Source organism: Centruroides sculpturatus, unplaced genomic scaffold, assembly GCF_000671375.1.
Source record: "Centruroides sculpturatus isolate CEXI.00-Female unplaced genomic scaffold, Cexi_2.0 scaffold178, whole genome shotgun sequence".
Lineage (NCBI taxonomy): Eukaryota > Metazoa > Arthropoda > Arachnida > Scorpiones > Buthidae > Centruroides > Centruroides sculpturatus.
Genome location: NW_019384433.1, coordinates 545,926 through 572,022, shown reverse-complemented (window position 1 = coordinate 572,022; position 26,097 = coordinate 545,926). Strand labels below are relative to the sequence as shown.

General features: G+C 27.8%; 1 protein-coding gene across 1 annotated transcript in view; it reads right to left on the bottom strand.

Moving 5' to 3' along the window:
- Nucleotides 1-3,583: 3,583 nt before the first annotated feature.
- The window catches only part of LOC111619796, an 86,087-nt gene continuing 63,573 nt past the window's right edge, over nt 3,584-26,097 (bottom strand). Inside the window, exons 23-30 of the mRNA XM_023361612.1 lie at nt 25,131-25,208; nt 24,933-25,048; nt 24,760-24,846; nt 24,610-24,688; nt 19,631-19,806; nt 18,959-19,132; nt 9,398-9,480; nt 3,584-4,081 (exon numbers count right to left, since the gene is read on the bottom strand). Of these exons, the coding sequence (XP_023217380.1) occupies nt 9,453-9,480; nt 18,959-19,132; nt 19,631-19,806; nt 24,610-24,688; nt 24,760-24,846; nt 24,933-25,048; nt 25,131-25,208 (738 nt within the window). The 3' untranslated portion in view covers nt 3,584-4,081; nt 9,398-9,452. The remainder of the gene's footprint in view (nt 4,082-9,397; nt 9,481-18,958; nt 19,133-19,630; nt 19,807-24,609; nt 24,689-24,759; nt 24,847-24,932; nt 25,049-25,130; nt 25,209-26,097) is intronic.

The following is a 26,097-nucleotide window of genomic DNA, read 5'->3' as shown; positions in this document are numbered from 1 at the left end:
TCAAGGACATGGCGCGGCATGCTTCGTTTTAGATCCACATATTTTTTACGTCTTGCCGATAGATATCACCCTTTAAATGCTCCGTAACCGAAAATCGATGGGTTAAGATGGTGTGAACGAGCTGTCCAACTTATGGAGAAGCGATAGATTACAATTTGGTCTTCAAAAAACGTTTTTCTTATTTAAGCAGTTAATAAAGAATCGGCTTTGCAGTGTTTGGAGGAGCACAATCCTAAATTACGTAATTAATTAGTAGCAATGTACTGTACAGTACATCGGTTGCCAATAACAGAGTCTATGGCTCAGTTTTTCAAAACAGTACGTGCAGAAATGAACGAAAACATGAAATCATACCAAATAGGAATGCAACGGCTTTTCTAGCCCATATTCTGCAATTTTGTGTTGATAGCATCATTCAGGAAATTAGCTTCATTTGTCATAAGATGTCTATAGCCATCACTCATCACAGTCCGAGTTAGAGATCGTCCTTAATTTACGTAATATTATACTTTTCACCTCCCGTAACGCCCCGTACGCTGTCAAACACTCCAAATTACATAACGCATGTCTAAATCAATTGCTTTAATCGTATTAAGAAAGCAAGGAATATCTCTTCTCTCGAACATTACATTATTTTATTAATTACGTGAATAATGTAATTACAAAGCAGTGACGTAAATAGTAGGGTTCGTTATGCAACAATCCAAAAACGAATATGAATCATTATTTTACCCAAAGATTGAGACTCTAGCATTGGGTAACGCTTTTGTAACGCATCGTAACGATTATCTGCGTTACGTAATTTATGGACAACCGTAAAGAATTGCAATGCAAATGTCTGGTATCCGGATCAGAAGGCAGTAGTTGAGACATCTTGTAACATGTTTTACACAATTTTGTCAACTGTTGAGAACGGTTTATCTAACGATCTTGCAATACGATCAACACTACTCGTTCCGTGCACACGTGACACACTGTCCTCAACCAGTCATGCTGCTATATCCTCTATCAGCTGCACGTGAACAGACTTTCGATTCTCCAGGATTAACGTTCAATAACCAGTTTCCCCGAATTTTAAAATCACTTTTCGCAATACAGTTGCAGAAATCAGACCTTTCCGTATTCCCTTGGAGATCTAAACCGCCTTAATGCAACAACAGCGGAATTATGTTCTAAAAGAATTTAACAGCAGCGCATTCTAAACGTTTGCTTTCAGAAACACCATTCCAAGTTAGGCCGGTCGCATTTTTACAGGGATTCTATGACGACGATGTGACATAGTACTATAATGTTTTTAGGTTTCATCCGCGTTTCAAGCGCCGGTTTTCCCCGAGTGACAACTTTTGAAATTAATTTTTTCCCATAAACTCGCTTCCGATTATTAAAAAACACATTGAAAATTTCTCGAAAGTCCAATTAGTAGTTACGAAATTTAACCAACTGTGTCCAGCCGTAACGCAGTCAAGTGTCTTAAGTTACGGAGCATAATTAGTTACGATGTGTAACAGTGTTATAGGAATATTTGTTTGCAGGTCTTACGTTACGGGACAAAGGAAGTTTAATTATCTTAAAATGCACAATTAGCTACCAGGTGTAACCATGTTGTAACTTCATAGTTATGTTGGATTATTAAAAATTGAGATTATGTTTCATTTAAGAAGAGCGACGTTACTTCAATTATTTGAAAACAATCCAATTATATGTAATACTATCATTATAACTACGTTCAATGTTAGTTATATAAATTCAGGAGATCTTTCAATGAAAATTAGATATAATTTATTATTGAAAGCTACTCAGATTAAACAGATATAGAAAAATCCAAGTAATATGATAAAAGTAAGTTTATTTATACTCTGTAGCCTATATATATAGCATTATTCAATAGTTGAAAGCTTAATCTTGTTGCTTCCAGATATTAGATGGGAAATTAACTTTTCTCCTTTCATTGAAAAATTCTTTAACAGATGCTTCAGACATCATTTATTCAATTTTCTATGAATTTCCAGAAATTAGAGTACTTCCAATTAACAAACTTTAAGCCACCATGTTGAATTTTATATGATTTAATTATTAAGAACTGTTTAATTTATATTTGTAAATTAATTTTATGAAAAAATAAATAAAAAAAAAAACAGAAAGAAAAGGAAAAAAATAACTTCATTGAAATTGGAAAAAGGATCTCTAATAGTTAATTGAGCCCGTTTCGGATTACTCGTAACTTAGCGACGGTTATACGTCATCTGATTGTCGTCATAGAAACAGACAACAGATATCAACACCAAAAATAGAAAGCAGGAAACATTAGAATATTCTTTTAAAATTATTATTATTGAAATTATCGGAGCAAAACAATTTTTAACTTTTATTGATATTTATTAAAAATATCAAAATTAAAAAAGAACTAAATTTACCAAGAGAATTTTTCTTAAACTTATCCCCAGAATACTATTTCTTTTAAGCTTAATCATCATGGAGTTTTTAATTACTTTAAAATCGCTAATTTAATTAATAAAAAGCGCAGCTGAACATTTTTTTACACAATTAACTTAATAAATATTTGTAATTTTCCAATTAAAACAGGCTTTTTAAACCTACTTAAGATGTATAATTATTGATAAAATAAGCTATTTTAATTATTTTTAGTTTCTAAGTCGTTCATTTAACAGATAATTATTCATTTAAGGCATTTTTTATGCACTCGATTCCAATTTATAAGTGAGACAGATTTTACTAAAGACTGTGTCTTGCTCCACTTTTTATGTTTCTCTCTCTTTACAGCTTGGTAAATCAACAGGAAAACAGTATTTTTAATATAAAAAAAGCATTTTTCAAGATCTTCTTCACTGTTGGATCCAATATCTTTGCTACCAAAAGTATATTTATTTAAGTGGATAAGAAAGAAGCTTTCTCTACTATAAACAACTTTCAAGACAACATTTACAGAGATATCAGATAACATCTTTCCCCTATTAATGTGGATAGTGTATTAAAACTAAGTTCTCTTTAAAGTTCAAATATATTATATTTTGCACTAAAACAATATATCAATATCAATAATGGTACAAAATTTAAACAAAAGAAAATAAATTATTTTGTAGATAAATTTTAATATTTAAAAAAAAATAGTTTTATGTATAAAAATATTTTCTTTATATTCTTTATATCAAAATTGTAGATGATTAAAACAGAATAGATAATTAATTATAATTTAAAACATGTTTTCAACCACATTTATCTGTTATTTTCAGGTACAAAATATAGATCAAAACATAAAATGAGTAATTACAAAATATAATGACCCCTGTGTAATTTTAAAATCAAATTTACATGTATGACATTCTACTTCATAACTCCCTAATTTAGTTTTTCATACATATTTTAAAACTAGAGAAGATTGATAAATAAAACTGACAGCATTTTTAAAATTATAACTATGCATGCTTTAAATTATTTTTATAGTTTGTCAGTAAATTATGAGATGTGGAAAATTTCTCAATAAAATTGGATGTAATATGATAAAAATTTTAAATTATTTTTGCAGCATAACAAAATATATTGCAAAAGACACCAATTTCTCCCTGTAAAATATATTTAATTCTCATTTTTTTTCTCCATATAAAAACATATATTTTTATAATTAAACACAAAATCAGTTACAAAGTCATATGTCATATCAAAATGAGAGACAATTAAATTAATGACATTTTTATATATTTATAACATAAGAAAATCACTACACACCTAATTTATTGTAACTATAACATCACAAAATTATGAAAATAAAAATTTGTTAGATATATTTTTTGGTTTATGAATGTCTAAATCCACTTGTATGAAAATGCTTTATTTATGTTATAATCTTCAAATTTAACTATAACATCAGCAAAACTGATAAATAAATACAAAATAAAAATATGTTTAACTGTTTTAACTTTGTAGAACTGATGATGAAATCTTGCTGAATCCAAATATGCTGAGAGTAATGAATTTTTAAAAAAATTCTCCAATATCCGACAGAAAAATTTAGACAAATACTATAAAAATGAAAAATGAAATCCAATTTGTCCTATTTTGATATCTGTAATTAAAAAGAATTAATTAATATACTAATTATTCAATTATAAAACATATTTAGATTTTAAAAATTATTAATTAGTATTTTCAAGAAAAAACTTGCTTTACTAAAGCTAATTTTTTGCTTGAATTTTGTTAAATATCAAAGATAAAATTAATTAAGAAGTTATCCAAGTAAAGAAAAATACAGTGGAACCTCGGTATATGACCTTAATCCGTTCCTGGTGTTTGGACTTATACCGAATAGGACGTATACCAAACCAACCTTTTCCATAAGAAGTAATGTAAAAATGATTAATCCGTTCTCATGTAAAAAAATGGCTGGCTTTAAACATCTCGCTTTCCTGGCTAGCTTCTGCTTGATTTTTCATGAGATCAGCATGTATCCTTTCAACTTTCTTGCAAATAATTTTTTCCGATACGCTGTTGCCGGCACACTGTTTTTCAGTTATCCAAAGCAAAAGCAATTTCTCGACATGATCTAATGTCTTCGATCTCTGTTTAGAAATTGATTTAACCCCTTTCGTAACGTTAGCAAATTTAATAATGTCTTTATTTTTCATGATTGTCGATATCGTTCTCGGAATACGGAATGCAACAGTTAAATCTCGAACACGCGTGCCACTTTCATATTTCTCAACAGTCTCTTTTTTCAGATCCGTTGTGATTCTAGTCACTTTTTATTTTTCTGTTGCCCTGTTGCAATTCATGATTAATAAAAATAATAAATTACTTACAAATTAAAATCAAAAGAAATTTAACAAAGTTATAAACTGTAGCACCGCGAATGTCTAGTCTGGTGTATTACACCGATAGAGCTACTTGTTCATAGATGGCACGTATAATTGAATTAAGTCGTATACCGAACAGAAGTCGTATACCGAGCAAAATTTGTTTCGTCCAAACAGGACGTATTCCGAATTGGACGTATTCTAAAGCAGACGTATACGGAGGCTCCACTGTACTTTAATACTATAATATAATTTTATTATACTATTTATATATTTCAATTTTTATGTTTTGAATAAGAAACAAAATATTTACATTCATAATTATTATTATTTCTTCATTAATTCAACTTACAATGTCAAAGTTTCTTATTCAATTAAGATTAAAGAAAAATCAGATAATTGTTAATGCAAATATATATTTTTTAGAAGATATTTTCCTTAGATGAAAGACAAGTTGTCCAAAATTCATATATATATTATCTATAAGAAGGTTGTAAATTGAAACAAACTTATAACTTAGTTGAATTGGAAACTATTAGAGAAGAAACTTTATATAAACATTTTCATAAGATTAATGTAATAAAAATAGTTTCTCTATATAATTTCATAATGGAATTTGTGAAAAAGCTTAAATAAATAGTAAAGTTAATTGGAATAATGTGGATTCAAAACAGGAGAGCAAACTATATAAATGAAAGTTTGTTTTATTGTTTTTACATATTATGAAATCATAAATTATTATATATATATTTCCTCTTCTATTCTCCCTTTATAAGAGAAGATTCTCTCTTTAATAAAATATAATTTGGTTTAATAAAAAAAATTACTATTATTTCATGATTCTATTGTAAATATTGTATTTAAATTTTCTAAAATAATAAAAATACATAATTATTACAACAAAGTACAAAATATATTTGAAAAATATTTATAACACCACTACTGAAATTTTATGCATTCAAATTAAATATTTGTTTATCATACTCATTTTAAACTTCATATCGTGTGTAAAATGAGAATTTTTTTATATTTCATTAATCACTGCAATTTGATTTGCTGAATTAGTCTTCAATTTTATAAGCATTTTATATAAATACATATACATAATGCATAAAACCTAAAATTATGCTCTATAAGTTTTATTTGTTATTGAGACTTGTAATGGATGATCAAATGAAAACTAAAGGGCTGACAATTCTATTAGTCAGATTTAGTAATACCACAAGCTAGCCATGGTATCACTAAGTCCTGCAATGCACTATGACAAATACTTAAATCTTTAAAATTTATTTAAGATTGAAATGTAATAGAGCATCTGTAAATTCAAAGAAAAAATCTGAAGCTTTAAATAAATTAATTAATTAAATATTTACCAAGCCTATTATAATGCCAAAATTTAATTATTTTTGTAGGTATGAGAATGGAATTGTAAAATAATCCACTTCCTATCTTGTAATCACAGTTGTCAATCCAGGAAAAGCAAATGGGCTGATATTTGCTCAAAAGGGCTGACAAATGAAAGTTGCCTTATTCCAGTTAAAGTGAAATGCATTCTGAACCCCCTTTGCTCAACTTGTGCAGAAAGAGGTTAATGGAAAAGAAAGAAGACTTAGATGTTTTGATATCAATGTCTTTTAAGCCCAAGCTGTAAGATATTAATTATGAAGAATGAGATAAAAAGTCTGCAGGAAAAATGTAAAATCAAACAATGCTTTTCTGACCACTCTGAAGCATATTCTTTAATAATCAAAATGTAATGATCACAAGTAATTGCATGGGCATTACAAGTCCCAAATGATTAACTTTTTATGACCATCAATGTAATTCTTGGTGCACTTTTTCGGATTCAAATTCATGAGATTTCAAGTTAGTGAGCTGATTTTTTTTTATGGTTATCGAGGATGACAGTGAAATTTAAAATTTTGGAAAGAAATAATTTTCAAATTCAAATACAAAATTGTTTACAGCTGAAATTTGTCAGCCAATCAAAAGCATAATTTCAATTTCTGAATATTAAATGAGAAGAAGCCAAGGAAATCAGTTAAAAATTATTTAACCATCGATACCAAAATCAAACTTAATAAATTTCATTTATAATCTAAACTTTGAAATTTTAAAGTTCATTAGCATTGAGCCATTAAATTAATTAATTTCATAAATTTTCGTATTAATTCCTGATATCAGTAATGAACATTATAATGCCCTTCTGTTGAGAAATGTCCTGCCAGCTGACAAAACCAATTGGACAATAATGTAGTTTTTAAGTATAATAGAAAGTAGATCTTGTTTAAAACAGAAGAATATTAAAAGAAAGAATGGTTATGGAAATGATTAAAAACACTTGAAAGTGATAAGGGCAAACATTTCTGGAGGATAAGCTACAGGAGGAAAGATGAGCTTTTGCCCAAAAGGCAAGCAAACAGTATGTATGTAATCATTTAAATAAAAATTTTTTTTATAGTACTAATGTTTATAATCTGAATTAATATTAGCTATCATTAGTTAGCTAAATTAGCTAATTAATGCTAATTTTAATTAGCATTAATTAAATGCTAATTAATGCTAATTTTAATTAGCATTAAATAGCTAAATTAAAATTTAAAAATTTTTTAAAACCAAACAGTAGCTAAATTTCTCATAAAAACATCTGCTAATATTTGCTTAATTCAGATGAATTCCTCTAAATTAAATTCATCTGAATTTTACTAAAAAGTTTTATTATATATGAGAAGGATAATTAGATGATGATGATGATGATGATGATGATGATAAATCATATTTTATTAAAAAATCCTACTTTTTTGAGATATAAAAACTTAAAGTCAATTTTATTAAGTTTAAAAGCAATTTTCATATAGAACAATCTCTCAGAAATGTTTCTAAAAAATAAATCGCACAATCTACTGATCTTTCAGGTGAGAAATTTTTTAAGTAACTTTTGTAATTAACTCTATAGGGGGAAATTTGCACATAATATCTTGCATTAATTTGTATCTGCAGAATGTTGTTACTGTAATAAGTACACCTGATTTCAGTGTTTACAAAGACAAACAATAATTTAAATACTGTACAGTATTTACAGTATTTGCAGATAAGACGATCTTGCATATAGGACAAGGTGCGACTTTAAAGATGAAAATAAAGAAAATTAAATTTATTAATACAATTCTAATTTTATTTCATTTAATCACAAATAAAATATCAAATGCACACATTGTCCCACAAAAATTACTGGCATTTTAAACTTTAAGGAAAAATCTTTTCCTTAAAGTTTAAAATCGACAATGTAAATTGTTCATGTAAAGCTGGACAATCGGGAACCTTTTTTGCCAATTCTTAAGTCAAATCCACACTTACGAGTTTCTCCGAATTCTGATTTCTGAATAATCATCTGTTTTCACTGGAACAGATTAAAACTTATATCAGGCTCCCGTGTGATTTCAGAATTTCAATTTGGAATTCAATTCAAAAGCTTTGCTTTTCCTATTGCTATTCATCTTTACTCCTGACAATACACAAGAACAATTTGAACGACCTAGATAAAATAGTTTTGTTTTTAAACACCAAAGAATTTAAAAACAAAGTTAACCTTATAGATTGATCATTAAATAAATCTATAAGGTTAACATAAAATTGAAAAATTTGTTTTTAAAATTATTCAGATATTAATATAACTTTCCATTAAGTAGTAATTGTCATAAACACATCTGGTAAAAAATGTGAATACATGGTTCTCAAAAATTATTGCAAAAAAACAAAAAATCCTTTGCTTGTATGTATAGGATGACCTAGGTTTTTGAAGCAGTGAAAAATGAATAAAAACCTCATCTTATACTTGAGTAAATATGGTAATAAGTAAAGATTCAATTTACACATTTAATAAATATAAATAAAGTCAACAGAATAATAATTTAGATACAAAAGAGTATATTCACATTAATCTAAAATATAATGTAAATATAGATCTATGTTAAAATACCAAAATAACTTGTATGAAGTAGCCCAAAAACCTACCGAAGTTGAATGCTTTATTACAAGTGTACTCAACTTAAATAATGTCTGTATCAAGAAAAATATATGAAAGGTAAATAATTGGTCTCATAATCTCCAGATCTGAATTATTTAAATTCTTTTCATGGAGATATCTTGAGGAAAAAGTGTACCAAACCAATCATAAGACTTTTGAAGAGTTTGAGATCTCTTAGATGAGAAATCTTTGCTCTTCTGAGAAAAGATCTCTTTAAAGTGTGATGTCAAATTTTGAAATGAGATTGAGGAAAAACACATTGAATATATAGTAATATAAATGATTTCAAATGCTAACTAATGATATTTAATTAAGATTTGTAAATTAGATATTCAGTTGTAAAAAAACATTAGACTTGATAAATAGGTTTTCAGCTACCCAATACAAATCATTAAAATTTAAGTTTTTAAATGTACATTTTGATTTCATACACACTTTATAAGCAGTGATTACTATTCCATTTCTGTAGTCTATTTTGGTATTTTTTGAGCATAAATTATTTTTTAATAATGAGAACATTTTACTTATAAAAATGCACCTACAAATTTAAGTTTCAACTTACAACTGTTTAATTTATGAAAGTCTCTGGAAACCAACAGGTGTGATCATAATGTCTTCTAACATTCACCAGTTGGCATGATAGGACTATCAGCGCATGCATTGAAAATAATAGAAAATATAGTTAGTTATTTATGTACTGTATATATATATATAAAATCAATCATAAGAAAAGAATAGAAAGAAAAATTATATCACTAGATAAATCTATAAGATTAACATAAAATTGAAAGATTTGTTTTTAAAATTATTCAGATATAATTTTCCATTAAGTAGTAATTGTCATTAGGGATTGTATACCGGTTTACCGATTTACCGGTTAACCGATAAATTGACAAAAAAACATTCGGTAAACTTACCGGTAAATTTTTGAAATTTACCGGTAATTCGGTAAATGAAAAATTCATACTAGAAATTTTTATGTAGAAAATATTGTGTTTATAGATATTTAAAAGGGCTAAAGGGACATTGAAAAAAAAAACAGATAAGTGTAAGCAACAATATACCTAATTATTAATTTTATGTGAGATATTTTTTGTTTAATTTTAATTTAAACTTTCTTGGGTTTGAGAGGCACTGTAAATTGTACAGAAAGCTCTAGTTAGCATATGTGATTTGTGCTCTGCCGTTTTTTGAGATTTTTAAAGGTTTAAAATCTTTACAATCAACGTTTTTGTTAAAGATTAAGTAAATATTTTTTTTTTTTAATATTTAAAAATAATAATACGTAAATATTTCACGTACTTTTTAAATTAATAGCAATTTTGAATACACCACATTATGACAGGACATTAAAGCAATATTATTGCAAAATAACATTAAAATTTGTACCTTAAATAAATTTTTTACTTCTAACAACTGTTTAAAATAATTAAATACAAATATTTATTACAAGATTCTAACATTATGCCTTACGATTGTGCAAAATATGTATTATTCTAACCTTATTTTCGTGGGGAATCCCCATTACTCTCACGAAAAGAACTTTCTTTAATTTTAGATTGTAGAACCCGGTGGAATAGCTTACTAAACATGCTGGAAAGATTTTTATTACTTAAAGATGATGTCCGAAAAAGTCTAGAAACTTAACCTAACCTGGATTATTTTGTACAAAAATTAGATCAAAATTAGGAGATAAGACTTTAAATAATTTAAGTTTCTTGAGAAGTTATTTTTTAAAAAATGGTAATCAGTAAAATGGTATTAGGTACTATATATTATTTCTGTTTTATTTTTATTTTTCTGTATTATTTTATTTATGTTTCTAAAAGTTATTATTATAGTTTGTTTAGAATAACACTTTAATTTTTATATTTTTTATATTCTATACCTTTGAAATAGAAAATGTGGAAATCAAAATTATTTATATTTTTTATCACCTTAATTTTATTTTTCAGGAAAAAAATTTACCGGTAATTTACCGGTAAACCGGTATTTTAATTTTTATTTACCGAATTCCCGGTAAATAAAAAAGTCGGTAAGTTTACAATCCCTAATTGTCATAGAGTATAAATTATTTATTATATTTATATTATTTTACAACTACTGCTACAAAGATTAATTGTAAAGAAAAGAACTATTGAATAAAACAATAAATGAAATAATAATGCTGTGCCTTAAATTATTACAGATGAATATGATTAATGTAAAAGAGAGAGATAAAAGATGAAACAGAAAACAGAAGCTGAAAATGGATGTAAATGATTGTTGTAATATTCAAATATGCAATACTACATTCAAAATAAAAGACTATTCAAATATCATAAAATGGATGACTATTAAAAGTTATCAATGTGAAAGAAAATTTAAATTATTTAAGAAAATTAATTAATTAAATTTATAGAAATATCCAATATTTTTTAACAAACTTATGTGCACTTCTAAAGAAACTATCCAATTGAAATTAAAGTACATAGTATCTATGATCATGATAATGAAGCTGTCTTCTAAGTAAAGGATTGTATGTAACATGCAACTTTTTTCATCCATCTCTATCTAGTGCAATATTCATTCAAAATCCCATCTAGTCTCTCTGTGTAAAGTCACAATGACATCTCGTTACCTAGCTAAAATGTCATCTGTTCCATGTTTACAGCATGTAGCAAAGTGTTGCATGGTATTCTCACATGGCTGTAAGTGCATGATTGTTTTGTTTGCTTTCTGTACTCTAAATGAACTGATGTTAAAAAGCAAGCAAAAATTTATTTTGTTAAAATCATAGTTTAATGGAAACTGATCAGAACAATGCAAAGTGCTTTTATGCAAAAAGCAATAAGCTGTCTATGCAGAGAGTTTAATGGAAAAAGACACTTTGCATTACTGAAACAAAACAGCACTTTCTGACAACACAGATTCACATATAAATCTGTTTTAACAAATCTGTCAACAATAAAACCTTATGGCTTGAAGAATGAATATGATGATATTGTACACTAATTTTTGCTTAGCATTTGTCACTTAACTACAGAGCAATGAAATGCTACAACTCATTGGAAATACAACTACATGACAACTGGCTATATTCATTTTAATAAAAGAGATTATCAGGAGAACAAGCTAATTTACTTGGAAAAATATGCATTACTGTAAAACATCCTGATATAAATAAATATTAACTGAAAGATTTGTTTTTAAAATTATTCAGATATAATTTTCCATTAAGTAGTAATTGTCATTAGGGATTGTATACCGGTTTACCGATTTACNCAGTTCCCTGGAGGGGGCCGTGCCCACCCAGGCCCCCCTCGCTACGCCCATGCAGCTATTACGGTGTCTCTTGTTGGTAAAAAATTGTTGTAAGTGACCCGGCGGATGACGGGTGGTCTATCAATAGTTCGGCGTTTCTCAAACTGTAGTTGGCGTTAAAAATTTAACGGGCGGTGAATTTATACTACCTTCCGTAGACATACTCGTAGCACTGAAATATTCTGTAAGAACTACGCACTGTACTGTACTGTATATTAGATGTATCCTTTTACTAAAAAAATAAATAAATTAATTAATTAATTTAATTAAATATTTTATTTTTACTTTTTTATTCTATTGAGAACAGATAAATTTACTTGCATAATCTGATCATCTTTCTATTTATACAAGAAAGTCAGACATTTTAAGTGTGTTCAGTAAGTTCTTTTTGATACTTTATAATGCAAGGAATTTTATAAAAAGCCACATTTTCATATATAGACAAATTTGAATTACTGTATCTTATGACATATAATAAGCAACTTTTGTCCAAAAGAAACCAGGATAAAAAAATTGCTTTGCATCTTATATGTGAAGTTTCTGTCTTCCATAGCCTTATGAATTCCCCAATGAAAACTTTAGTAGACTACATGTAACCTATATCTAGCTCATCTCTTGAATAAAAATGTTAGTGTTTAATTAAACATATTTTTATCATTATTATTATTCTTTGCTATAGCTAACAGCTTTGTATGTATTCATGTTGAATATTTTAATGGCAAATTTTAATTGTGAATGACTTCTTTTAAACTTCCTTTTCCCCTTATAAATAAAAGTGTTCATTCTAATTTTACATTCCTTTTAAACCAGAATACAGTAAAAAAACATTTGAGGCATGGAATGGCTTAAACACATTAAGTACTTTTCCTAAATATTCTGTGTCGAAATGGAGGAGATTGTCTTATATGCCATACAAACAATTACTTAGTGACACCAGCACAATGTCAGGCTACAATTTTTAATTGTATTTTAATTTATTTAATTTAGAATATATGCTCTCCACCTGAAATTAGTGGTGTCAGCAGGTTGCTAAACTTGTTTTCTTAAAGCATGCAGCAATCCTTGTAGAGGTCTCACTGGTTTAAGGTTAAATCTACTGCATCTGTTTCAGTTGCTTTTCTTTATGCAACAAGATGGCTGCCTCCATGGTGAAAATGTGCAAAGTTGATTTCTTATATGATGTGACAGTAAAAGTATAAAGTTTTTATCACAATGAATAAATATTGTGTTTCTACTAGTTTTCCTTTTAAAATACTCATTAGTAAAATAAAATAGTTGACAAAAGTTATATATTTAAAATGTTTTATGTTGCATAAAGAAGCTTCATACATTAAATTTAAATCATTAATTTTACCTCCCAAACAAACCTTACATTGCAAAAATGAATTACTTCAAAAATGTTTTTTATTAAATAATTTACAAAACATTCTAACAGCTACACGAAGATCTGCCATTTTGGAACTACAGAATTACAGCACTGTTCTATATGCATTGTTAAAATACCTTCAACAGCAATTGTAGTGAAAGCAGCAGCAGTGCTCCACATGCTGAATTTAACAAGCTGTAATCTAACTCTTTTCGGGTAAAATTTTTGAATTGAAATAATGTGACTTCAGGCTTGTACCAGAAGTTCATGTATAGTTAATCAGACTTTCCATATCTAGTCTCTGCTTTCATCTATCTAACTCCATTCTCAAGATTAAGGAAGGACAGACAGACAGCCAGACAAGTGACAGAGGAAATTTACAGGTCTATGATTTTTTTAAACTGTAGCCTAAAAATATAGTACATCTAACTATAATGCAGTGTACCATCATAACATAGGGAATTGCAATGTTAGACTGTAATGTGCATGATGGACCTGGCTCATATGCTTACAGTCAGACTTGCAATAGTTATAGTCTCAAAAACCATGACACCAAAACTGTGCAGAATCATTATTTACTTCTCTATATATGTGTGTGTGCACACCACATACATATAAACAGGTAGTCTTAGTTAAAAATATGTTAACTGAAAGTTAACTGTTTAATGTAATTCATTAATTGTGGGCAATCTTGTCAGTGAAATGTTCTTTATAGTATGAAAAAGTATTAATCTTTTTTCTAGATAATAAAATTTAAGATTAATCTAAAAAAATAACAAATTTTAAGTTTTGTTTTCTTCACTTCAAAATTCAATACATTAAATTATGAATTATAAATTACAAATTTTGTTAACTCCTGAAATCTGTCATTGGACACTGGTGAGGTTTGAAGAGTGTGTTACAAATTTTCTTAACTTAAGATCAACTGTTTTTAAGATATTTGTCTATTTTAATTTTATTTTATACTCAATTGTTAAATCAACATTTTTTATATAAAATGTATTCCAAAATTCCTCTAAAAGTTAAAAAGTTTTGACAAAATTCTGTTTCATCATTTTTCTAACTTATATGCTACCTATTAATTAAATTTTCAAATTTATTCCAAAAAAAAAAAATAAATAAATAAATATATATANAAGAAATAAAGGCAGCAACAAACAAAAAGATAATTTTTAAAAGGAATCCCACAGTATACCAAATGCTATGCACAGACAAGGAAGACATAGACCAGAGCTTGATTGCAGGAATATATAGAATACCAGTACAAGACAAAAGGCAACAAAAAGAGCTATACTACATTGGAGCCACAGGGAGATCATTAAAAGAAAGACTAAAAGAGCATAAAAGGAATGTGCAGAATGAGCAACCAGTCACTGCACTAGCAACGTATGTTATAGCAGACCCGACAGAAGTCACTGTGGATTGGGAAAGGGCTAAAATAATACAAAAGATCCAGGACAAGAGACACTTGAAATATGCAGAAGCATGGCAGATATATAAAACATACTAGGAAGGATTAGCAATAAATTTTAGAGAGTCCAGTAAAATCTCAGCAACTTGGAGAGCAAGCTTAATTTGAATTATTCTATTATAAAATAAAGGGACGAACAGTGAAAGAAGCAGGAACTATATATAAATATATAAAATAATAAAACAGCAGTTCTATACATATGACTGTTACAATATCAAAGTATCATGTAGAATTTATTAAATCATTCAAATAAAATGATAGAACATTAATTTATATGTAATATCTTTTTGTATACTAAAGAATATTTGAATAAATAAATTTCTCAAGCATCAACACACAAAAGCTTTATAATGCAACCTTTTAATTCAAAATTTACTAACATTTTTGGCCATTTTAAAAGACCTTCGTCAGGAACAGAACAATCGAATGATTCTGATTTCAAAATCAATATTTGTTCTGGAATTTTTTGCTTTTTGAATTTTCTTATATATCTAGTGCACAGGCTCACATATAAATAATTACAAAGTATACTTGTAACAATATACATATAATACATGAATAAATAACTAGCTAAAATAAAATAAAATAAAATAAAAAATAAATATGTAAATAGACAAATGCATAAAACAATTGCTAATATAGAGAAGAACACCATAGTTCCTGCTTCTTTAACTGCTCGTCCCTTTATTTTATAATAGAATAATTCAAATTAAGCTCGCTCTCCAAGCTGCTGAGATTTTACTGGACTCTCTAAAATTTATTGCTAATCCTTCCTAGTATGTTTTATATATCTGCCATGCTTCTGCATATTTCAAGTGCCTCTTGTCTTGGATCTTTTGTATTTTAGCTCTTTTCCAATCCACAGTGACTTCTGTTGGGTCTGCTATAATGTACTGTACATTGCTAGTGCAGTGACTGGTTGTTCCTTCTGCACGTTCCTTTTGTGCTCTTTTAAAGATCTCCCTGTGGCTCTGATGTAGTATAGCTCTTTTTTTCACCTTTTGTCTTGTACTGGTATTCTATATATTCCTGGAATTAAGCTTTGGTTTATGTCTTCCTTGTCTGTGCATAGTATTTGGTATATTGTGGGATTCCTTTTAAAAATTATCTTTTTGTTTGTTGCTGCTTCTATTTCTTTGTAAATATTGCTTAGAAATGCCATGTATTCCATTACAGTGTATACTTTTCCATTCATTATCTTCTTTATCATCTATTCTTGTTTTGTTAATAATGACCTTTATCATATTCTGGTAAATACCGCATTACCCAGCTAGTTCTTTGATATGATCTAATTCTTTAATTCTGTCTCGTGGTTTGCTGCAGTGTGTGTAAGCTCTCTCTATAAGTGCCCAGAGCGCTGCTATTTTATAGCTTGCCGGGTTGCATGAGACAGTGGTTTATATGTGACCTTTCTGTAAACTTTTGTGACAATTTCCCCTCCTTTCTCTACTTCTATTGATAAGTCTAGAAAATGCATACTTTTGTCGTTCTCATGCTCTATTTCGAGCTCTAGGCCAAACTTGTTGGAATTGACATATCTGATAAATTGTTGAATGTCTGGTTTTTCTTTCCATATAATCAAGACATCGTCAACATAGTGTGCATATAATACAATGTGTGCTGCATATTTTGGTAAGATTGCTTTCTCTAAAGTCCTTAGAACCATCTCATATAATGCCCCTGCAATAGGGCTTCCCATTGCCACTCCTCTATGTTGTGTGTATGAAATTCCATTAAAGTTAAAGATCAAAGAATATGTAGCAAGATGTGTTAGTTCCAGTATTTATTTTTTTCATATTTATTGCATTTCCTATCTTGCTCATTAGGAAGTCTCTCAGGTAGCAAAAACATGGCTCTAGTTTGAGTGAGGGGTATAAAGCCTTGAAATTTATTACCATCATAGATGATAAAGAAGGTAATGAGAGGGAAAGAATAAAAAAATACACTGTAATGGAATATACGGCACCTCTAAGCAATATTTACAAAGAAATAGAAGCAGCAACAAACAAAAAGATAATTTTTAAAAGGAATCCCACAGTACAGTAATAACCCAAACTTACGTGATAGGTGGGACCGAGCGATAACCGCGTAAGTTGAATTCGCGTAAGTCGGGGTATAATTTCACAATTTGTGTAAAATCAAAGTCAGATTATATGTAAGCTAATAAATGTTTTCGTTAATCTTATTTCGTCTATTGATTCGTTCACGGTTACAAGAAATCACCACATAGAGTCTCTCAAATCTCTCCATAGATATAACAAACACAGAAATAAATAACGCAAAATAAATTGTAGCTATGTGTTGATTCTGCGCGACATGTCCGAACATGTAAGCTGAACAATAGTATGCGGGGAGTGAGTAATCAAGGGTTGCGTGGCGCTCAAACAAAAGACGAATCGACGAGATTTGAAAATCACGTAACTCCGGGTTCGCGTAAGTCAGGGTAGCGTAAGTCGAGGTATTACTGTATACCAAATGCTATGCACAGACAAGGAAGACATACCCCAAAACTTAATTCCAGGAATATATAGAATACCAGTACAAGACAAAAGGTGAAAAAAAGAGCTATACTACATCAGAGCCACAGGGAGATCTTTAAAAGAGCACAAAAGGAACGTGCAGAAGGAACAACCAGTCACTGCACTAGAAATGTACAGTACATTATAGCAGACCCAACAGAAGTCACTGTAGATTGGAAAAGAGCTAAAATAATACAAAAGATCCAAGACAAGAGGCACTTGAAATATGCAGAAGCATGGCAGATATATAAAACATACTAGGAAGGATTAGCAATAAATTTTAGAGAGTCCAGTAAAATCTCAGCAACTTGGAGAGCAAGCTTAATTTGAATTATTCTATTATAAAATAAAGGGACGAACAGTGAAAGAAGCAGGAACTATGGTGTTCTTCTCTATATTAGCAAAGCTTTTATGTATTTGTCTATCTACGTATTTATTTATTTTTTATTTTATTTTATTTTATTTTAGCTAGTTATTTATTCATGTATTATATTTATTTATATTTTTTGTGTATATTGGTACAATTACAAAGTATATTGGTACAAGTACCAATATACTTTGTAATTATTTATATATGAGCCTGTGCACTAGATATATAAGAAAATTCAAAAAGCAAAAAATTCCAGAACAAATATTGATAAATCAGAATCATTCGATTGTTCTATTCCTGATGAAGGTCTTTCAAAATGGCCAAAAATGTTAGTGAATTTTGAATTAAAAGGCTGCATTATAAAGTTAAGTGAAACAACAGATAATGAAACCAATTTTACCACAGGCTAAATGATATAAAAAAGATATAATTCAGTTATTATTATTCTAACTGGACAATGTTTGCATTTATTTCCCCACTTCATAGAACCAATTTTACTGTTTATAAAGAAAATTTAATAATAATTGTAAATGATTATAAAGTTGTACTTGTATCTTTCCTCAGTAACATTATAATGAAATGATGTTAAACAAAATGACATTAAATAAGGATTTGCTATATCTTTATTGAAATTTTAAATATCAAATGTCAAAGCATTTTAGATAATCAAGTATATTTTCCTTTTAAAGTAGTAGAAATTATATAAAATATCTGAGTAACTGCTTAATAATAAATGAAAAAATTAATAAGCAGTAGCTGTTACTAAAGCTGGAATTAATTAATTAAATATTCATTCTTGGCATCCAAAGAATTTACATCAATATATACACTTAAAACACATATTTATATACTTATTTCAAAAAACACACATTATTCTTTTAAATTATATCTTTTAGAGAATTTAGTTCTCCTTTCATACTTTAACATAATATAAATTTTAGCATTCTGTCTCTACATTCAAGAAAGAAATTACATACATTAAAAGTAATAAATGATTAAATTACCTTAGATTTAAGTTGAAACATTTAAATAATGCAATACTTTGTTATTAAGTTATTTTCATTTTAATTAAAAAATGCAAAAATTTTACTCACCAACATATAGGAGGATTCAAGTCAAGTTCGTCTACCTGCTCTTCCTTCAATCTGCGATAGTAATTTGCTAGAGTTTCATGAATTGTTTCTTTGGAATATTTACACTTAGGTGAGCCACAACCACATGTAAACCACTTGTACTTGATAACCCAAAATTTTTCACCATAATCAAAACTACAATAATATATTTTTTTATAAATGTAGTAAAAAGTTTCATAATGACTTATTCAATCTAAATATAATATAATATACACAAAACCTGTCTAAAGTAGAAATGTAAGACTTCTTGAGAACTAATTGTATAACAGAAGCTAAGCAAAGTGCAATTATTTTGGAAATAGCAGCCAAATTATAAACCATAATTAATTTTACCAGGCTTGGATCATTGTTGGCTTCTTGGTAATGAGAATTACAGTATCAATTTTTTTTTACAGTTGAGATAGTTCCTACTTCGTCTGGACAATATGACAACACTTTTTCCCAAATTCCCCAGAAGTCAAAGAAGCAGAGTCGTATTGTTTAACAGAATAGTGTATTTAAAACAGAAAATTCTAACCAGTATCATCACATTGTATTTTAAACAGGTTTTATTACATTAATTTTTGATTTCTATAAAGCATACAATAATACTTAAATTAGTAAAAAATTTGGCTGAAATTCTGAGATTTTTACCCTAGTTCTTCTAATGGTTTTATGTCTCTTGAACTAAAGAATGCAATTCGAGGAAAACTTAAATCTTGATGATCTACAAATATTTTTACAGGAACCAGATTTGGTTCACACAGATGATTAATGAATCTACTGATATTACCATAATAACGAGCATCTAAACAATATGTTTCTCCATCCTAAAAGTAAAAAAATTGTTTATAAATATATAACACAGTAAATAAAATTTTAAATTAAATAATCTCAGTTAAAATTATTTTACTCTAATTTTGGATTATTTTTTAATTATACAATTAATAATAATAAAAAAAATTTTTTTTGGTTAAATTATGAATTTATTTTGGAGCATTAGCTTATTAAATAAATGTTGCAGATATATTTTATTGACATAAATCTTATAAGTCATGAATAGAAAATTAATTTGATAATATTAATATCAAATATTCAACTTCAATTTTAACATTAAAGTAAAATTAAAAATTGTACCTATAAATGACAAGTCTTTTTCTTTAAATATTAACATTTTCAGAGATTTCTTATTCTCTATCTCCAGATACACATTGTTTTATTGAGAGTTATTTGAATGCTTTATCTTCTGTATGTTGTTGTAGCAACAGTTAAAAATCCATTTTACTAGATTCACATATTTACATCATTTATAACTGTTATCATAACAAAATATAGAAAATCAAATATTCAAATCCTATAACTTCAGATGAATTTTTTCCTTTTGAAGACAGAAATTTAAGAAAAATCTCCAAAAGTATTAATTTTTAAAAAATAAGACTTCTCATATCATCTATATGCACTATTTTTACTTTATCCATATATTATATATATAATATATGGATAAAGTAACATCCTTACTACACCTGATACATTTAAAGCTATACATCAACCAAAGCTGAATATTATCAGGCTAGAAATGGCTATAATACTAATAATTTAATAAACAATTTGGCATTAGAGTTAGGCGCCATCTCTTGATAAATTTAATAATTATAACTTAATTTGATTTAAGTTAAGAAGAAAATTTCAGAATCAATCTAGAAAAATATTCCATTATGTAAGATGCATAATATTTATAACTTTTTTGTTTATATTTTAAAGAATTTGAAATATATGTAGACTGAATGATTAATATGTTATGTTTAGCAAATTTTATGTAACAAGATATTTAAAAAATGTCTCAATAAGTAATAATTGTATTTTTGTAATTCTCTAGAGCTAACCCCCTGTAACAAGATCTTTCTTATTACAATAAAGTATTTGTAATTAATTAATTAAATAATTATAACTTAATTAAATAATTTAAATAATAATTGGTTATATCATTAGGTTATATATGCTGGAAGAGGAGATTGGACTGAAGGTCCAAGTAGCATAATTGGCAACACATTTGCACAGTGAGCAGGGGTTGCGGGTTCAAGTCCTGCTTTAGGCCCATTCTTTTCTTCCAGTAATTCTAAAATTATTATTTAAATTATTTAATTAACTTAATTAAATTATAATTATTAAATTTATCAAGAGATGGCACTTAACGCCTAACTCTAATGCCAAATTGTTTATTAAATTATTAGTATTATAGCCGTTTCTAGCCCAATAATATTTGGCTTTGGTTGGTATATATATGTTACTGTGAATGATATCTGGCAAATGTCAGCATTCACACAGCTGTTTCGTGTATGTACAAAATATTTGCTAAATATCATCATTTCTCACACCGGCAAATGTCGATATTCAGCATGCACTGATGGTGAATGTTGAATAAAAGTATTTTTATTACGTTAAGACAAAAATGCAACTTTTTAATATGTCAAAATAGGAGAAAGCTTAAGTAACATCACATGTAAATAAACTGTTGAACCTAAAACGAACAGTACATTCTAAATCATTAAAGAAAATAATATAATAATAAACTTACACATAAATTATGTGATTAACGTTATACAATCTTATTTATTGCAACAACTTAAACTGTTATGGCACTTTGAATTGCACAAGAGTCCCTTGTTTTACAACTGCATTTATTCATGGAACACTTCTTTTTGCATAGCATTGCCCTCCACTTTTCGTGTATAGCATTGCCCTCCACTTTTCGAATTAGCTGCAGCTGCTTCTCTCAGTGATATTTCTTGAGAAGAAATATCATCTATGGAAAGTAACTTTTCTTTACAAATTACGAACTCATTACGGGTATAAAGCTGCTTGAGGTACCATTTTTTGTTTGTTAATTTATAAAAATCAGAGTCTTCTATTCTAACAACAACCGCCAACACATTTCGGGCATCTGTACGGTCACGGTTGACATCAGGGACTTGTATTCGTACGGTATCACCAATTTGAACAGAAGGAAACGGCGAAGAATTTGGCGATAGACTATCGCCTCTCTGTCGACATCGGCTTCTCGGGTGTCGTTTCAACCTTCACCAAAGCTTATCTGTGTTTGTCGACATACACCGGCGATTGTTCGAATGTATAATAATATAACCAAATATTCGGTCTTACATCAACGTATTTTGTATGTGTCAACATTCACCGGAGAATATCGACATTCTCTAATTTCGGTCTTTCACAGTAACATATATATGCACAATATTTCCAAATCTTTAAATGTAATTCATGTGCAAATACGTTATGTTTTATACATCATTTTGAAACTTATTGGATATAGATGAACTATATTTCATCAATTTTACTGTTTAATTTCATATAAATTAATTAGGAGTGAAAATTTGCTCAAGTAAATACTCCTCTCTGTCATTATGGCATTATTATTTTAAACTCAGACATTTTGAAGTTCATTGTTCTGTGCATTATTTTAAATATTTCTACCAATACAGGAGTGCAATAGATATGTCTAATTGTTTTGTGAATTTTCTTGGGCAATAATAACAGTATGAAATTCTAAGGTATTACATCCTAAGATTACAAAAATGACATTAAAGATTTTTGCAAATCTATCACATTGCTGTAAGAAAAACAATCTTGTGTCATGCATTTGCAATCTTTGAAAAAAATATATTGTAATTATCAAAGATATTGAATAACTATTTTCTATTGCTTCTATGACAGAATTATGAAAAACAATTCTTCTTATTTTTTGAAAAAATGTTATCTGAACATTTGTAACATCTGAATCTAAATAATTAAATACTATCATGTATTCTAGTATAAATAAAAACAACCATCAAATATCATTTTCTGACATGTACTTAGTATTTTGTTTAGTATTTTATATGTATATTTTAAAAATATCATCATTTTTTGATCAATCCTTTATTTTTAATTTGTTACATTTAAATATAAATTTTTATTTATTTATCTATGGATGTGTTACTAACAAAAAGAAATTAATTATTTCTGAAAGTTATTGCCAAATTGTAGAATAATTCTAAAAATTTCACTAGTGAATTTTATTAATAATTACATAAATTACTTATTATATATATGTCAGTGTTTGCTGAAAAATTAAAACTTAAATATTTTAAATTAATCATCTTATAAAATAATCAAGATGGGTTGATAATAATAATAAAGATAATAATAAGCACAAAATCCAAATGGTTGAAAGTTGAAATTTGGTACACAGTTAGAATATGCCTTAAGAATGCACACTAAGATAGGATTTTTGGAAATTCTCCCTGCGGGGAGAGGGTTAAGGATTATCTTGAAGAACTCAGTTTCTACTGTATTATTTTAGATGTGATATTTTGTGTTTTTGTCAGAAATTGAACATATTTTTAGACCCATCTAAAAATTCTCTAATTAGCCTTGGAAGATGGGTGACCTAATTCTTGTACCCAGTGAAAATGGGTAAGATTGGCAATATAACTATAAAGGTTATCTTATGTAAAGGTTTATCACACTGAATGATCAATCTAACACATTTTAAAAATTCTTTATTCCTCTACTGCATATAATTTAAAGAACTTTTAAAATGTGTTAGAATGGATACTCAGTGTGATAAACTGTTATACAAGATAACCTTTGTAAATATAAATCAAATACTATAATATAATATAGTAGAAGGGTTAGAAGTATAAAATAATCTAATAATCTAATAATCTTCAACTTTGCTGTTCTTACATTTTGCCTGAGCAATGCCAGACTTCATCTTAATTAAATAATTTGGAAAAATTATTTTGACCAAATAATTTGTAATGTAGTTACTCATGCATACAATAAGTAACTACAGTGTGTGTGTGTGTGTGTTTCTAAAGTTTCTTAATTTGAACCATTCTAAACTTGCTTAATTTGAACCATTTTTTGCTCTTGATATTTTTTGGAGCAAGTTAACAACAAATTTTATAAAATTTTGATTTGCACTAAATTATAATAAATTAATGATAGTACACTATTCTCATCAAGTATTAAATTAGTGGTAATATATAAAACTGTCATTAAACGTGTTTTGTTTTTGTAAGATTTCTATCTTTTAATGAAACAGTAAATAAAAACATTGAAAATAATTCAATGAATAGATGAAAATAATAAGAAGAAATTCAAACTTTTAAAAGATTTGGAAATTATCCTAAATCTTATTTCTGGGCAATACTGACAAAGATGAAGATCAAGAATCACTTGAGGAAAATCAACTATACATGAAGATACATTAACCAATTTTAACACTTGCATTCAATGAATTTCTGAAAACAAGCTGCCTGCTCACCAGATCCTGTTATGACAATTTCATAAATTTTTCTGTAAACAATTTGTGAAAATCTACGATAAATTTGTAAAATTAGTATATACTATACTATACATTTAAAATATACTATATTTAGTGTTTCTACTCAAAAATAATCATATATATTTGTAGTTGTTTATCACTTCCTTTCTATATATATAATTTGAGCTTTTTGCTGACCCAAACAATGCCCAATTAGTTTAAATTAATGAGAATGTAGTATATTTGATAATCATAAGTGAATGTATAAATCATCAAGCTAAAGTTAATCAATGTTAATAAACTGACTTACTCTATTATCCAGATCAAATAGATATGAATCATCTTCTCTTTGGTCAGCTTCAGAATCAGAAATTATTTCTCCAATGTATCTATGTATTATTCAAATAAACAATGAAAAACACACTAACAACCAAACATTTAATAATGGAGTAATATTTACTCGCATATAAAGGATCCTTTTGGAATTTCTTTTAATGCACGAACTCCCCATCCCTTTTGTTTTGTTCGGAACAATTGTAATCTACTCCTACAAAAGAAATAATATTAAAAATATGAATCATATACATAAAAGTAACGAAAGTATTACTTCTTAATCTTTTATCTGAACCATACGTTACTCCATGTTGAAGTACTCGGTTATTACAATTTTTCCAACATAAACAAGCTCTATTGCACTCAAATATCATTGGAGGATCCAACATATTAAATTCAGGCAATAAATGGCCTTCCTATAAAAAATGATGTCAAGATTAGAATCAAACATGAATTAATTTTTTATGTTAAAAATGATGTAGCACTGTTTCTACTTACTTTATCATACCAACATTTAAAGCTAATAGTGGCACAGGTACAATTAGGAGAAGTACAATCATCATCACATCTGCAGCTCTAAATTAAATAAAAAAAATGAAATTATATAATTATTATCAAACTGAATACTATTTAATTTTTAATTCACATTATAATCTATATAAAATCTGAACTAAATAACATCTTTAATAAATAAGCATTTTTACAACTCATCAAACTGAAATGACAAACAAAAAAAATATGGAACTTAAATACATATTTTGTGTGATTATTTCCTAGTACTGTAAAATTCAAGTACAATAAAATTTGTCTAAAATAGTACTGTCAGAATTTTCCATTTTCATGGGTTCCCATTTACAGAGAGTTAGGTTTTTATTCATAAAAAAAGAATAGAAAAGTTGAAAATCATACATTTCATATTTAGAACTGTTTTTCCCTCAATATAAATATTTTATATAGAAGGAAAAACAGCCCTGTTAAAAACACAAAATGTAATTGGTGTACAAAGGAAAAAAATCTGCATAAAATCCAAACCTTGAAATGTTTTAAATGCAATTGAGAATTTAGCTGCTAAGCCAAAACATTCAACTTAATTCAGGTTACTCAGATATTTGATTTCTATAATTAACAATTTGACATTCTTGATGCAATGAATAGATAGTGAAGTTTAAAATGTTTGTAGTTTCACAATTGGTGACCAACTCGGTGTGCCAATAACATTAACAAAGTTCAGATAGTTCAATATGCTGACAAGTTGTTGGCTAAAAGTAACCTTCTCCCGGCAGTTGAAGAACAGACAGTGAGACGAATCCAGACTTGACTTAAACTTTGATGCACACTTGCAGATCTACGACAAACTTAATGTCAATTTGAAGCTCCAAAGTGAACTTGAATCTCCCGCTTCCTACATCAACTTTATATAGCCGTGGATAGTGGACTGGACAACCAATCAGCATTTACCTGGCCG